The 15,188-nt window shown below is 37.0% G+C and overlaps 1 protein-coding gene across 1 annotated transcript; it reads right to left on the bottom strand.

Moving 5' to 3' along the window:
• Positions 1-12,910: 12,910 nt before the first annotated feature.
• LOC117784708 (cytosol aminopeptidase-like) lies at positions 12,911-14,629 on the bottom strand. The gene has a single exon (XM_034622516.1). The coding sequence runs from the start codon at positions 14,612-14,614 to the stop codon at positions 13,034-13,036; it is 1,581 nt and encodes a 526-aa protein (XP_034478407.1). The 5' UTR covers positions 14,615-14,629; the 3' UTR covers positions 12,911-13,033.
• Positions 14,630-15,188: the final 559 nt, after the last annotated feature.

The raw sequence follows: 15,188 nt of genomic DNA, 5'->3' as shown, positions 1-15,188 counted from the left end.
TATATTTTGCGTACCAGATCTTAAACTGGAATCAAAAGAAATAAAAAAAAATAATTTATTAATATTTTAAATTATAAAATTACCAACACTAATTTTTATTAATCTGATTGCGTTTTTTTGGGTTTGTGATCATTTATAATTTTTGTACACCCCAGATCTTATTCAAATTTCAATTTTGTATTTACAGTTCATAATTTATATTTAATATTTATTTTATTTTTAATTCTTAGCTTAATCTTTATACTTAGTAGTTTTTCTTTGCGACTGCTTAAGTCGAGCATAAATAAATAAATAAATGCAATTTTCAAGCACTTTAGTCTTCAATTTAGTTATAAAAAAACTAAGTTCCTGCTGTGGTCACTGCAACAAATGAAAGCACATCGAAAACAGGCAACGCCCAGCGGCGCTTTGGTTTTTCCTTAAATTTCCGAGCACGAGTTCGAATATATGCTTGAAGTAACAAGTTTAGAATTTAATTACGCTTGATTCCGTTTTCTTAACGCTTCAATAACTAAGTATGCAGTTCAATTGAATTGGACAGGGATTGGCCTTGGTTTACTATTTTGGCACTAAATAATTTAAGTGGGAATTACATAAATGATTCCATGTTTTGGGACAAAAACAAGTAGCACCGCAAAACCAAATGCATGCACATATTTTGATTGTCCAACCGCAATGCAGCCCCTGGCACGTCCTGTGTTATCAAAATATTGTACCAGAATGGAATCGACGAGTACACAAATGCAACATTCATTGGGCAATGCCTATGCCTAAAAATGTATAATGAGCGGGCATGGGATTGGGTTTGAGGGTGGAGGTGGAGCGGTGCGAAAGGGGGTGGCTGTTGACCAGACGACATAAATCACGTAGGAACTCACGCGGGCACACAATGATTCATATGTATGTTTGTATACAAAAGCCACAGAATTGCTATTTAATATACCCTGCACAAATTGTTTGCACAGGTTATTATGAACTATATCAAAAATGAATAGTAAAAGGCAGCAGAATAAATAAAATTGAATTATTTATTATTATTATTTATAGCTAACAGATCATTGTTAGTTTGATTACGAGTGCTTAAATAAATAAAGAAAAGAATTTAGATCGGAATTAGTTATGCATTTTTGTTCAGTTTTCTGAAAATATCATAAATATTATTGAGTGAAGCAGTATAAGGATTTAAAAACACTTTTAGACTATTAAAATTTAATTTGGTTTTTTTTTCATTTAAGTTTTAAATTTAAATTCCATATATTTTTCATAGTTTAACTTAAATTTTAATCAATTGTTCTTAGTAAACACTAAATAAATAGATAATAAATAAATAAATAAGCTATAGAAATGTGTTTTTATCACAAAGAGCTGGGTATCTCTCAGCCAATCATATTCAACCAAACATTTATATTGAATTAAACATGTTTTTGTGTTAATTTCATGCGGCGTCTTTGCTAATTTCATATAATTTTCAAATTGAAGCAACTGCACGTTATTTGCCCGTCAATGATTGGCTGAATAACTGCACACCTGAACACCTATTTACCTGTACATACTTACAGAGTGGCTTAAGCGTAAATAGAATTAATATTATGATAGATTGAAACATGTTCAGAATAAATTTTAGGAGCGAGTGCAGAGGAAGGAAACGAGGAAATCAAGAAAAAGACACGCAAATGAACTAACCGAGAAAACCGTCAGAGTTGCAGCCTGAGTCTGAAATGAATGCGTGTGGCACCACCAATAGCACCCGCAACAGCAGCAGCCACAGCACCACACATGCCATGCAGGCGACATTCATTTTTTTTTTTTGCCTTTTTTTCTTTTTTTTTTGAATCCGCCGCACGGAAAATGCATTCAATTTGGCGTGGAGCACGATTCGGGCGAATGCATAGCAATCAAAATGCGGTTAGTTGCGTGTGGCATTGGCGACAACAACAGCAACAAGAGTAACAACAAACTCAGCTGCATGCAACAACGGCGGTAACAATACTGACAACACAATGACAACAACATGCACAACAACAACAGCAGCAAAATAAGAGAAAAAAAACTGACAATTGTCAACAATTTTAATTTTCATATACATGCCATGGCAAAAACCAACAACAACAACAAAAACAAACATAACATTCGCGTTATGACAATGCCCACATGCTCCACAATCTATACACACCCACACACACACACACACACACACACACACACACACATAGCGATACACACACAAATGTACATACGAAAGTAGCAACAAACAAATGGATTTCTGTATGTGCCTTGGTAATGGAAGTTTATGAGCTCCAACATTGGCCAACATCGAACAATAGGGCCATAACTGCGGCCTCTGATAACAGTCTGTCTATGTGTCGGTCTGTCTACTGTTTCATGTCCGGCTCAGCTGACCGCATGTTGCAGCAGAGTTACGGCAAATGTATTTGCAACTGATTGTTCCTTTACATTTCGACTGCATTAACAACCGGATAAAGTCAAAGCCCGCAAGCTGTAGATGAAAACTGCGGTTAATCTAAGTCATTATCGATTAATCAGTTACTTAATTAAGGGGCTTTTAGAGACCAAAATCATTTTATGTTTTAAGGAAGTTCGGGTCTTTCATGAACTGTACATTTTTTAAATGATTCTATTGGAGAAACTAATAAAAAAGGGAAAAAATTAAAAGGAATGTAAGAAAAATAACAATACAAAATATGTACAACATTTCAAATCCTATTATGTGTTAAGTGTACTTTAAATATAATGTCGTCAAGTCAAAAGCTCTTTGGGAAAATGGTTAAAGCACTTTTCAAAAAATGCCAATTCAATTCAATTTAGTGAAAATTAAACTTTTGCATTTTTATTTATTTATTTATTTATTTATTTATTTATTTATTTATGCACGACTAAAAACAAAAAAGTCAAAGTATAAAAATTAAGTTAGAGATTTAAAATGATAATAAAATTAAATATAAATAATGAATTGTAAAGAAAAAACTAAAATTAGAATTAGATCTCGGGTATGCAAAAATTATAAATTATCAAACATTTTGACAATAAATTAAATAAACGCAATATAACTATAATCTTATAATAATTAGAGATATTTAGAATTTAAAACAATAGTTATTATTTTAATATATTCATAAAATGTTAAATATTACCAATAGTAAATATATCGTATAAAAATATTTTATGCATGTGTTTTGCTTGCATTTCAATTAATTCCCAAAAACTAAGTGAAATATACAAACGCAAAAGGAAAACGTTTATAAATATGTTTAAAATTGTGAAAATTTGTTAAATTTGGTCACACTGGCTGGCATTTTAATCACATCCGTATCCGCAGAGCATAGCAATAATTGGATTTCGGCGGTTTTGTTTCGTTTCTCGATTTTCGTTTCTCATTTTGTTTTGTTTCGTTTCGTTTTGGTTGTCGTTCTGTTGGTGCTTTGGCTGCGACTGCGATTGCGGTTTGTTAATTATGAATAATGAAAATTTGATGAGTACTCGTACATTTTTGCTGCAGCTCTTGTGGCTCTTGCTGCTGCTGTCGGTTGTCGATTGTCGGTTGTTGGTTGTCGGTTGTCGGCTGTCGGGTGTTGGTTGCTGGTTGTTGGTTGTGTTGTTAGTACTTTGGCAGAATTCGTTATTGTCCATTTTATTGCTGTTTGGCCGACCGCATATTTAGTTAATATTTAAAATGCATGCATATTGGAGTGGTCATTGCATTTGCATGCTGTGGCTATGCGAATTATCAATAAACAAATTCTTTTTGCATTAATTTTTATTTATTGCAGCACATTAAATTCAAATCAAATAACGGCCACAGAGCGCTCACTGATTTATGCGCTTGCATTTTAAAATGTTCAGCATTAAATTGCATTATGCGACGCTCGCTGCTAAGCGTATTAATTAATTATAAATGAGCATAAATAAGTACATAAATCAATTATCAGTTTCAATAAGACGTTGCAGCAAGATGCAGGCAAAAGGATACTGCTCGAAGGATGGCGAAGAGACTGGCGCTTGCTTTGGCACCAGGCAATTATATTGCTGAAAGCCCTGCAAGCGATGAGAGGACGATAAAAACGGCAACATGGCGTTCAAAGTGCACAAAATGGCGGTAATTCACGCTTTGTTGCAGCGCGGCCATAACGAATGAATGAATGAATGAGCGGCCGCAAAAAGGAGGCAAACCAGAAAAAGGATGGCGCCAATACAAGTGCGGACGGCAAGTGCCAGGCAAAATAGAAACAGCAACAGCTACGGCGAATAGAGAACACGAAAAAAGAAATGAAGCACCAAGAATAGTTCTTTAAGTTAAATATAGTCGATCAAGTGATACCCTACACTCTGAAGCGAATAAAATATAATATAAATTAGGTAGAATATTTTTGAATATTTTTTCACATTCACTTATTAATTTGTAACTATGATTAGTCGTATAAAAGCAAAGCCAATATAAAATAGATTTTTATTAATGTAATAAAAATATCAAATTTCACAATTGACTTTTTAGTATTACAAATCAACATTTAGAATAACATTTAAAATCGAAATAATTTAAGGGTATATTTTAGTGCATCAGCTCATAGCTAAACATTAAGAGGTTTTTGATTTGAGAAATATTGCTATATTGAGCCCAATAATCTCAAAAAGGAGTTATTTTAAATATTTAAATAATTTTAACTCTTTTTCTCGATAAAAATTCATGAAATAATAATTAAAATACAATTCGTAATATATCTTATAATTTCAATATTGCATGTTATACACTTTATTGACTAATTTTTAAAGGGTATCGAGTAATGGCATGACTAGAAAAAACTGTGCGGACAGGCTGCACTCACAATCGCTGAGCAAAGAAAAGATATTGTTAGGAGTAGTTTTTTCATCAGTTTTGAACAGCTTCATTTTTCCATTGCCCGCTAAACTTTTCCTTTGCATTGCGCTTTTCTTGGTTGCCGAGCGTGAATTGTTCATAAGGGTGTAAAGAGTTGTGTTCAGAGAGGATGTCCAGAACTCTTGAGGTATGCCATTAATGATATCCTTTCGTGTGGGCAAATGCAATTACTTTTCCCATTTGCACACAATTAATTATGAATTTTTATTGATGCAAGCAAATTGATTGAAGATTTCTTAAATGCTTATAAATTCGTAAGGACTAACGACTAAAGACTAACGACTCTAAGGACCCTTAGGACACTCGTAAATCAAATAAGAACTTGCTAATCAAATCAAAAGTGAATGCCACAAGTTGCAGGTACAAGAACTGACAACTAAATTCAACTCAGAACTTTTTCAAGAGTTAGTCAAGCATATTTGACAAATTCACTTAACTTGCAACAGCCATAAATAATACACGTACACAGAGATATTCGTGCATGTGTGTGTGTGTGTATGTGTGTGTTTACTTGTGGCATATTTTTGTGAGTGATTTTGTTGTGCTTGACTTTGTGCAAATGAAAAACCAACATACGAACTTGCTCAACTTGCTGAGTGCATGTTGCATTTTGAATGAGCCAAGTGAAAGTTGATGAATAACCAACCACATATATGTGTTTGAGAGTGTGTGTGTGTGTGTGTGTGAGTGGCATAGATAGTATAACTCTGGTTACATTTGATGAAGCGCCCAGGCGCATATTTCAATTACACGGCAGCTGTGCAAAGACCAAATGGCAAAATGGCAACTGGCAAACTCACAACTGGCAACTGGCAACTGGCAACTGGCACATTTTGCGCTTAATTTCATTTGCGTTTAAGTGCCGTTACAAATGGCCGGTCATCTTCTTGGCTAAAAGGCACAACAATGGAGCAGTTGGTGTCGTTTCAGTATTGAGTTGAGCAGTAAATTTCATTTTAAAAGCATTTCATTTACATTTTGTCCATTTATGTTGCCCATTGAAATTTCCAGCTAACAACTTTTTGGCCAACATCAGCAGCTATTCCCCATCTTGCTCTTCCTTTCTCTTTTTCTCGCTCTGCCAGCCATTTTATTGTTTTGCCATTATTTCAGGTGTATGCGTGGGTGTGTGTGTGTGTGTGTGTGTGTGTGTCAGCCAACAATTTTTATGGCCCAAACGTAGCGTGTTCAACTCCTGATCCTGCTTTCTGCTACTCACTAATCCGTCTGTGTTTTTAGTGCCGAAAATTTTAACGACGCGTCTTTGGAATTTGCTTAAGGAATCTATAAGCGAGTCTTCTCAGTCTTCTATGTGTATGCGTGTATGTGTATGTGTGTGTGTGTGAGTTTGTGGGCATGTGTTGTTGTTTCCTCTTGTGATTTTTCACTTTGTCTGGACTTTAGTTCAGTTTCTTCCAATGTTGCAGCCGTTGTTTGTTTTTATGCGCGACCGTTGGTTGAACGCTTCGCTGCTTTGATTTGCCACCCCTGCCCCTGCCCCTGTTTCTGCCCATGTCCTCTGCCCTTTGCCCAGTGTCTTTGGCTTTCAGACCCTGCTGCCGTTTCCAATTCCCGATTACTTGGCCAAGGGGAGAGTGTACTAGTATGTGTTTGAGCCACGGCAAGGCGCACTCGTGCGCTCTTCGGGCTACAAAGCAACAAATCGAGTTTGCGAATAAATGAAATTACTTTTCGGTCTAATGACCATCATCTGCTGATTTTATTAGATTTGTTTCCTTTGCTCTGTTTGTTTGCTGCTGCTTCTGTTGCTGCTGCATTTGCTGAGACTTGAGACAGCGACAGCAACAGCGACAGCGTCTGTCTGTGACTGCAGTGAGGAAACGTGAATGGTAACAGAAACCCAACCTGGCTAACTGGCAGCTAACTTTAAATGACTTTTGTGCCCAATCGCTGTAAGCAAATGCCCGATAAGGTAACCTGACATCCCCTGCCCTGTAGGGTAACTCACGGTTCAAGGGTCAAGCCCAGTTGTTGACTGCGTTTAGCATAATTTGTAATAAAATGTCATAGAAAATGACACCAGCTGAAAGTTGGAGTTGTTATGCTCTACAGTATAAATATGGCCAAATTAGTTTTTATTTGTCGATTTCTTAAAGAAGTTCCTTCAGCAAGTAATATTAAAAGTGAACAAAAAGCTAACTTCTGAAAAGGCTAATTTTAAGCAACTAGTTTTAAGATGTTTTTTTTTAAATTAAAATTCCAATATATTTGTATTTAAAATTTTTTTTTTATTATTTGATTTTTAATTTTACTTTTAATTTTTAATTAATAGACATTTTTCATTACTTTGTTTTGATTTTAATCAACCGTTCTTAGTTTTCACGAAATAAATAATTAAAATAATATACTTACCACATCAACTTTTAGTTATGTATGTAGTTGAATTCACGGATTTGAATTAATGTCAATTCAACTTATAACCCATTTTCAGAAAAAAGACTTAGACAATTTCAGTTAAATAAGCTCTAGTTTTAAAAGTTTTTAATTTTTACATAGGTTTTCGGTACCTTTTTTTTAGGAATAGAAATAGGGATTTTTTTCTAAATACAAAATTCACTCACTTTTAGTATCAAACCTTATTTTTTTTTTTTTTAAAAAAAGCTCAAAAATAATGATTAAAAATTATTTTTATTTTTTTTTCGCTCAAAATAAAACTCAACAATAGTTATGCTATACATATTCGATATGATTACATATTCTTGATCTATGATTTAATACCTTTCATATGATACATCACATGTCGAATAGTTGAACACAGAAGCTTTGAACTATTGTTAAGTTTTATTACGAGCAAAAAAAATAAAAATGATTTATAATCATTATTTTTGAGTTTTATTTTTTTGGATCAAAAATAATTACTGAAGAAAATCGTAAAGAACATTATATAATCATTAAAGTGTGATTTTAAAAATAAAACTTATAATGATTACGGTCCCTGTTTTTTTTTTTACTGATTAATCAAATATATAAGCAGGCCTTTCAGCTCGTATCATTGCCATTTTACAGCTTTACTGAGCGTCGATTCAATTGCTCTTGCCCTTTGAGTAATGGAGCTGTTGTTGTTAGTCAACTAACCATTTTTGGGGGCAACACATTAAAGCCAAATCCATTTCCATTTCGCCAGCCTGTTTCCATATATATTTTGGCTTCGAATTTGTTTGCTAATGTGCCAGAACGTTCCCTGCTGGCTTGCTGACAGTCCCACAACCTCACAACCTCTCAACCTCACAACCTCACAAATACGCTGCCAGGCTCACCTGTTGTTCATTTCAATGTGTGTGTGTATGAGTGAATTTGTATTTGTATTTGTATTTGTGTGCCGCCTTTCCCATTTGCCTCTGACATTTCATTTTTTATGAAACATCTTATTTTTCTAATTTGCAACAGCAGGTGTCGCCATTTTGTGCCATTTTGTTTATAACACGGTCTCTGGCATTGGCAATATGAAGAAGGAAGAAGAAGATGGCGAGAAAGAGGAAGAGGAAGAAGAAGAGGAAGCTGAAGAAGGCAGTGCTTTACCCTCCGTCAATCCGCAATTCCTCTAACAACCCCCTCAATTTCAATGTTCGGGCAATTTTCATGCTGTTTAATAACGCGCTCCTTGTTGTTGTTGCTGCTGTTGTAACTTGGGTGTAAATTCAGTTTACTGTAAAATTTAATAGAAAGGAAATTTTTCGCACAACTGGCGCATATGACTTTATGTGTATGTGTGTGTGTGTGTGTGTGTGTGTGTGTGTGTGTGTATGTGTGTGTCTGTGTGTGTGTATGTGGTGTGTATTTGTGTGTGCGTGCAAATTGGCGTCCTTTGTTTATAGTGTTTCACATGTTTGCATATAAAGTGAAAATTCTTGTTAAGCGCGCTGTAAAAATGCGTTTAATAAGCTGAACGCACAATCACAAACCAGACCACCTGGTGGGTGGGCGTGGCAAGCCCACTTTCCACCATCCACTCTCTACATACATCTAGAAGATTTGAGTTTTGGCGTCTTTATTAATTCATAAAACGGCGTCGACAGGTGTCGCCGACAATTTGCTATACGTTTGCTTTGCTTTTGTTATTACTTTTATGAGTCCAGAGTGGCCTCAGATACACTCGCATGCAGCAACAACAATAGCTTGTTGAATAACCAAAGTATAAACTCAAATACAGCAAACAAAGTGGCCAAGTGGGCCACAGTCGAAGACAATGAAAAGCAACAAAACAGAAACAGAAACAAAAGCAAAAGCAAACAAAATAAAAACTCACATTCATACTCACACTCACACTCACACTCACACTCGTACCTATAATTCGTTATCTCTGGGGCGTATCAAAATCACGCTTGATTAACTTTTTCAAGTCATTTAACAAATAAGCAATAAAATCCGTACAGTTCTTTCTCCGTCCAAGTCCAAGTTCAACCCGAGCTCCAAGCATTTGGCCCGGGAGCAGCCGTTTATACGCCTTGAGCCAATTGCCGTTACCATTTTAGCCAATTGCGAGACTCTGTTTTTTAATTTGCCCTCATATTCGCAGCCATCAATGTCGTTATGCACACCAAATGGCCAATAAAATCTTTAGACATGAAGTCATCGAAGAAGCATCTTCTTAAATGATATTATATGCGTAACTGTACACAGCTCAAATATATATTAAAACTACAGTGTTTCCACTATGTTATTTAATAAAAGGATTTATTTAATAGCTTACATTTTAAATCTGTCCCTGTAAAACAGTCATAAAATTTCCAAAATAATCTTAGCTGTTCAATTAAAAATAAAGAAATAAATAATTAAAAGAAAACCATTTTTATCTAATGGATTTTGAAGAAATGTAACAATTACAGTTATGATTTAAGAGAAAATAAATATGAAATGCATTAAAGTTTTCATACCCTGTAACTAAAAATAAGTATGGTAAATCAGAAAATCTAACAATGGAGTTAATTTTAGACATTTTTGAATTTTAGATTGATTAGACAATCTAAAAAGAAGATAATAAAGATTCCATTGTAAGTTGGATTTGAGAATAGTTTTGATATATTATAGTCCAGAACACATTGCTTTAGCATTTTAAAGGGTTTTCTCTGTTGCTCTGAAATAAATAATTAAAAGAGAACCAGTTTTATCTAATGGATCTTAAAATATTGCAATACAACTAAAGCAAGTTAAAATTGACTATTATAGTTATGATTTAAGAGAAAATAAATATGGAGAATGCATTGTAGCTAAAATATAAAAATATAAAAATAAGTATGGTAAATCAGACATTTTTGAATTTTAGATTGATAAGACAAAAGAGAAGATAATAAAGAATCCATTGTAAGTTAGATTTGAGAATAGTTTTAATTTATGGTAGTCCAGAACACATTGCTTTACATTTTCAAAGGGTATTCGATGTATTATTTAACTGCTAAAATTTTATTTCCTTAAGCTTGATAAGCTTCATAAAACATCTTTCGAATATGTCATGAATATTGTTTTTCTTGGCAAACAGAATTGTAATTGAAATCTTTTGTTTTGCACTTACGAGCATTATCTTGATTTGTTTAGCGGTCAACGTCTGGCAAATGGAGTTATAAAGGACAAAGGACATGTGGGAATTTGGCCATAAATTTGTGGAATAGTAAATTGTTCGACTGAGCATCCACAGATGAGTGCATATATGTACATATTTAGACGGATGTAAGGACATGTGTGTCTGTGGTGTGACTAAAGCACTAAATTAAGCACACACTAAACCAGAAACCAGAAAACAGTTGCAGACGAACGATAGAAGGTCCTTTGTGTCCTGTTGTTGTGTGCTTTGGCTGCGGCTAATGGCCAAATGGAATTTTCGTAAATTAGCATTAATTAATCAATGTAGCAAATGAATTTGTAAGCCAGATTTGTTCAAGCCAAAGGTGAGCATCAGACAAGCCATTAAATAAATAAAGTCAGCTTCTTGTTTGGATTTGGCTTTTCACTCGACAAGGAGAATGTCCTTTCAATGTGTAATCAAGCAGTTTGCGATTTGACATTTGAAAGCGAGATTAAATTTGATTGTACCGCACACACACACACACACACAGTAAACATACACACATATGGCTTCATGGAAATTTTGGTGGCAAGGACAACATCTTTAGCGTTCGGCTCCAGATGCTCCATTGGCTTTGTAAAGGAAGCTTTGCCATCAGCTGCCAGCTGCTTGCAGCCAAATACGAATATTGTGCAACCAAATCTGCATTTGCAAATACACAAGCAACACACACACAAACACACGCACACACACACAGTTGTGCAAATTAAATATTGAGCATGGCATGTGGAACTTGGTGCTTGTGCCTCGTCTGTGATTAGCCCTAATGTCATATGCCTGGCTGCGTAGCAGAAGAAGCACAAATACACGTCTAAAACAAATACACAGGTAGCACAGCTAAAGCAGCTAACACAGGTAACACAGGTGTAATCAAGTCAGCACAATAAATGCCATTGATTGAACAGCTTTAAGCTAATTTTATTGTCAAAAACGCAAACAATCGTTTTTTTGGTAAATAATAAAAACGTCAGATCATGAGCTCACACATCAAAGGCCAAAGATTGACTGATTGACAAGCTGACTGACTGACTGACTGAAGACTGACTGGCTTTGGCAGCTTGATGAGTTGCAAGCAGCGTTAAGCTAACAGTCTATAAGCCAGGTGCTCACAAATGTCAGGCACACCTGTCTCACTGTCTATGTGTGTGTGTGTGTGTGTGTGAGTGAGTGTATGTGTGTGTGTGTGGAATCAGGCTCAGCTTAAGACACTCAATCAAATGTGCAAAATCAATTGCTGCCACACGCTAATCAGACAACATTTATAAGTCTGCCAAGCTGCGAATGAAAAAGCTGTAAGCATAGGCTAACAGAGGAACTGACAGACTGGAAAATACCCTGTGGTTAGCTGAATAACTTTAGGCAGCAGCAGATCCGATCTAAATTTCTTTTGCTTACAACAGTTAGCCTTAAAATGGCTTCGATATTTGTTATAAGTGTTAAGGAAAACTTGAAAAAATTCAAATAGGGTACATAAAATTATTTTAATGCTAATATTTAAATAATATTTAAAATTTTAATTGTATAATTAAAAATTGTAAGCTAAAAATAATCCATTTCAAATGAATAGATAATATCTTAAATATTTAAAATCTAAAATTAATCTAAAATTGGTTACAAGGCTTGAAAAAAAATAACAAACTAAGGCTAAATTAAATTAATTGAAGATTACATTAAATTACTATAAAATTTGCAATTGAATCGTTTATTTTTAAGTATGAAAGAATGTAATATTTTTAGTTGCAAGCATAAATATGCTTAAAAAGAAATAAATAGATCCAAAACGGTGTCAGTAGTATACTAATCCTGACATTTTCTTTAACCAAGAACAAAATACTTGATTCAAGCACGATTTTCCCAGCAATAGTTTGACTTTCGGGGTTCTCTAAGATCTTTTTCAAATTATATCAAATATTAAACGCTTCTTTGACGTTTTTCATGTTGAGTCAATGCCAATTTATGCGCATGTTGTCTTAATTTAACAATAACATCCTGTTTTAAAAATAAATACTTAAGTCAAGAATTTTAAATTTGAATTTTCGACTGACGATGTTTGTGTAATACGAACCCAACTTGCGTTGATAGACATAGGGTAACTGTAAATAGAAATAGAGCTGTCAAGCCGTGCTCTACCACACACTTACACACACACATACACAGAGACTTGCACACATGTACATACGAGTATATTTTGCATAGCATACTTTTGCGCGTCGTTGACAGCATCTAAGAAAAGCTGAACATTTATGGTCGTAAATTCGATTTGCGCTTCAATCAACAGCTGCACACGTCTTCATTTCGACTTCATCTCGTCCTTCATCCCAATCCACAAATTGTGCGTTGCGTAATTGAAAATGACAGACCAGACAGACGGATAGAAGGAGGTTGCTTATCGAGCGTTGGAAAAACAAATTGTGAAATGGTGAAATGGTGAAAAGACGCAATAGTCAGAGAAAAAGCTGCATTTTAATTGTCTGATTCTGAACATTTTTAATCCAAAGGTACTACATCCAAATGTTAAGTTATAACAATAATTTCCTTAGGGCATCAAGACAGATTTGTTAAGACTGGGAACAGGCCATTTGGTACATAAACTGGATGACTGTGCGGGTCGGGCGTCCGGTCATGCAATCCTTTAATAAATAGGGCAGAGGATTCACCTGGGTGGTCATGCCAGTGCCGCGGATGTCAAGATGTGCCCAATCCAGGCACGGCACCAGCGAATGCATAACGGCTGCTGCCAAACAGGACGATGCTGGTCCGCGTCCACAATTGCTCATATCGTACGTCGAGTTGTCGGTTATAATCTCGCGGAAGTAGCGGAAGAGAGGCATACGCCAGATGCGATCGCCGGTAATGGAGCCGGCTTTGCGGAATTGCTTGGCCAGGAACGCAGAGTTGCTCCACAATCCAGTCGCGCTGCCGCCAAGGCCATAGCTAACACCACGTGCCACCGAGCCAACGGTGAGGATCATTTTCGGCTTGAAATTGGCCTGGGCATAGAGCAGGGGATCCGCCATCATCACGACAGCCGCCTTGTCCACATTCTTGATGCCCAGCGTAACGCCATTGAGCAGCGTCACGACGTCACCACACTTGACCGCCATGCCGGAGGGCATGTGCTCGCAGAGGGGAATCACAGCCGTTATGTTCATGGGCAGGGAGAGGGCAGCTGCGGCACGCAGGACGCCCACGCAGACAGCTGCCCCGGACATCGCGCCACGATACTTGTCCATGCCCGTCTTCTTTTTCAGGCAGAGACCGCCGCTGTGGAAGGTCAGGCCTTGACCCAACATCAAGATGCCCTTCTCCTCGGGAGCGGTACCGCAGTAGGTACACTCCAGCAGGAGCGGCGGCTCACACGAGCCCTTGGCAATCATGAGGAACGAGTTGAGGCTCATATCCTCGATCCAGTCCATGGAGCGCACCTCCACGGCCACGCCGCAGGGACACAGCGCATCCACGGCAGCCTGTGCGAATATCGAAGGCGTCATCTGATTGGCCGGCGTGTCGGACAGACGTCGCGCCAGATTCTGTGACTCGGCCTTGAACAGGCCACGCACCCAGGCATCGTGATCCCCCTTGCCGTACATGTGCAACTTGGGGGTGGCCAAGCGGTTCTTCTTGCGCTTGTTGGCGTTGTAGCGCCACACGGCCAATGCCGCACCCTCGGCAGCCTGCTCGGGGAAGTCCATGCCATCGACATGCACCTCGGCCATGCGCTGCAGTTGCAAGGCTCGTGCTCCTGTGCCGGCCGCAATGCGAGTATTTTCCATGCCCTCGTCCAGTTCCTCGAGCTCATTGTAGCCAGCGCCAGCTGGTCCCATGCCAACAACGGCGACACACGAGAATTCGCCTTCCAGTCCGTTGAAGAGCAATCCCTTGCCGGGACGACCATCCATGCCGCGTTCTCTGATCAAGCTCATTATCCTGCCGCCGACGGCATCGTCGAGCAGGACGGCATTCTCTGAAGATCGAATGGGCTTGTCACCATCCTTCTGATAAGCACCCACGACCACGCCCTTGGGTTTCTCGCACTTTGAGGAAAATGCACGTACACTGTTTGCCACGACTACGTGAAATTTTCTCTCGTAGGTTAGCAGACTACGGGCCGCTTTAACCACATCGCGATAAGAAGACATTATTAAAATCTAAACTGTATATATATATATATCTATATACAAAAATACAAAAATAGAAATGGAATTTATATTTTACGTTTTTTTTTTAGACTAAAAATTTTTAACTTGTTAAATTTTACGGAAAAACTTTTTTTTCAGGAATTAAATCTGTGCTCAGTTAGACAAGATGTTGTAAAGTGAACTAAAAACGATGGGGACGAAAACTCCAAGTATTCAGAGCCAGGACAGGCAGCTCAAAGCCTGCCCTGATCTCATAAAATTTGTTGAAACTTTTAATTCATCGCCTTCCAATTTCACACTGCAAATATTATAATGAAGTGCTTAAAAGGAGAGAGCGAGAGAGAAATTTAATATCATATGAATTTTAATTTGTCCCCCGTCGCGTCGGAAGCTGCTGCTGCTGGCCAAATGCACAAGCTCAACAATAATAATAATAGGTGCACATAATTAATTTTCCAAGCCAGTGAATCAAGGATAATTGGGCTTAATTTTTTGGTGCGAAAAAATGCGCTTAAAGCGCAAATGAGGAACTTCAACAGGCAGGCAACATCAGGACATGGGAATATTATAAAGG

Source organism: Drosophila innubila (assembly GCF_004354385.1).
Source record: "Drosophila innubila isolate TH190305 chromosome 2R unlocalized genomic scaffold, UK_Dinn_1.0 1_C_2R, whole genome shotgun sequence".
Classification (NCBI taxonomy): domain Eukaryota; kingdom Metazoa; phylum Arthropoda; class Insecta; order Diptera; family Drosophilidae; genus Drosophila; species Drosophila innubila.
This window is presented reverse-complemented; position numbering and strand designations above follow the sequence as displayed.

Excerpts from the sequence above, each read along its gene's own strand:
- LOC117784708 (XM_034622516.1), bottom strand. The coding sequence starts at position 14,614 with ATGTCTTCTTATCGCGATGTGGTTAAAGCGGCCCGTAGTCTGCTAACC.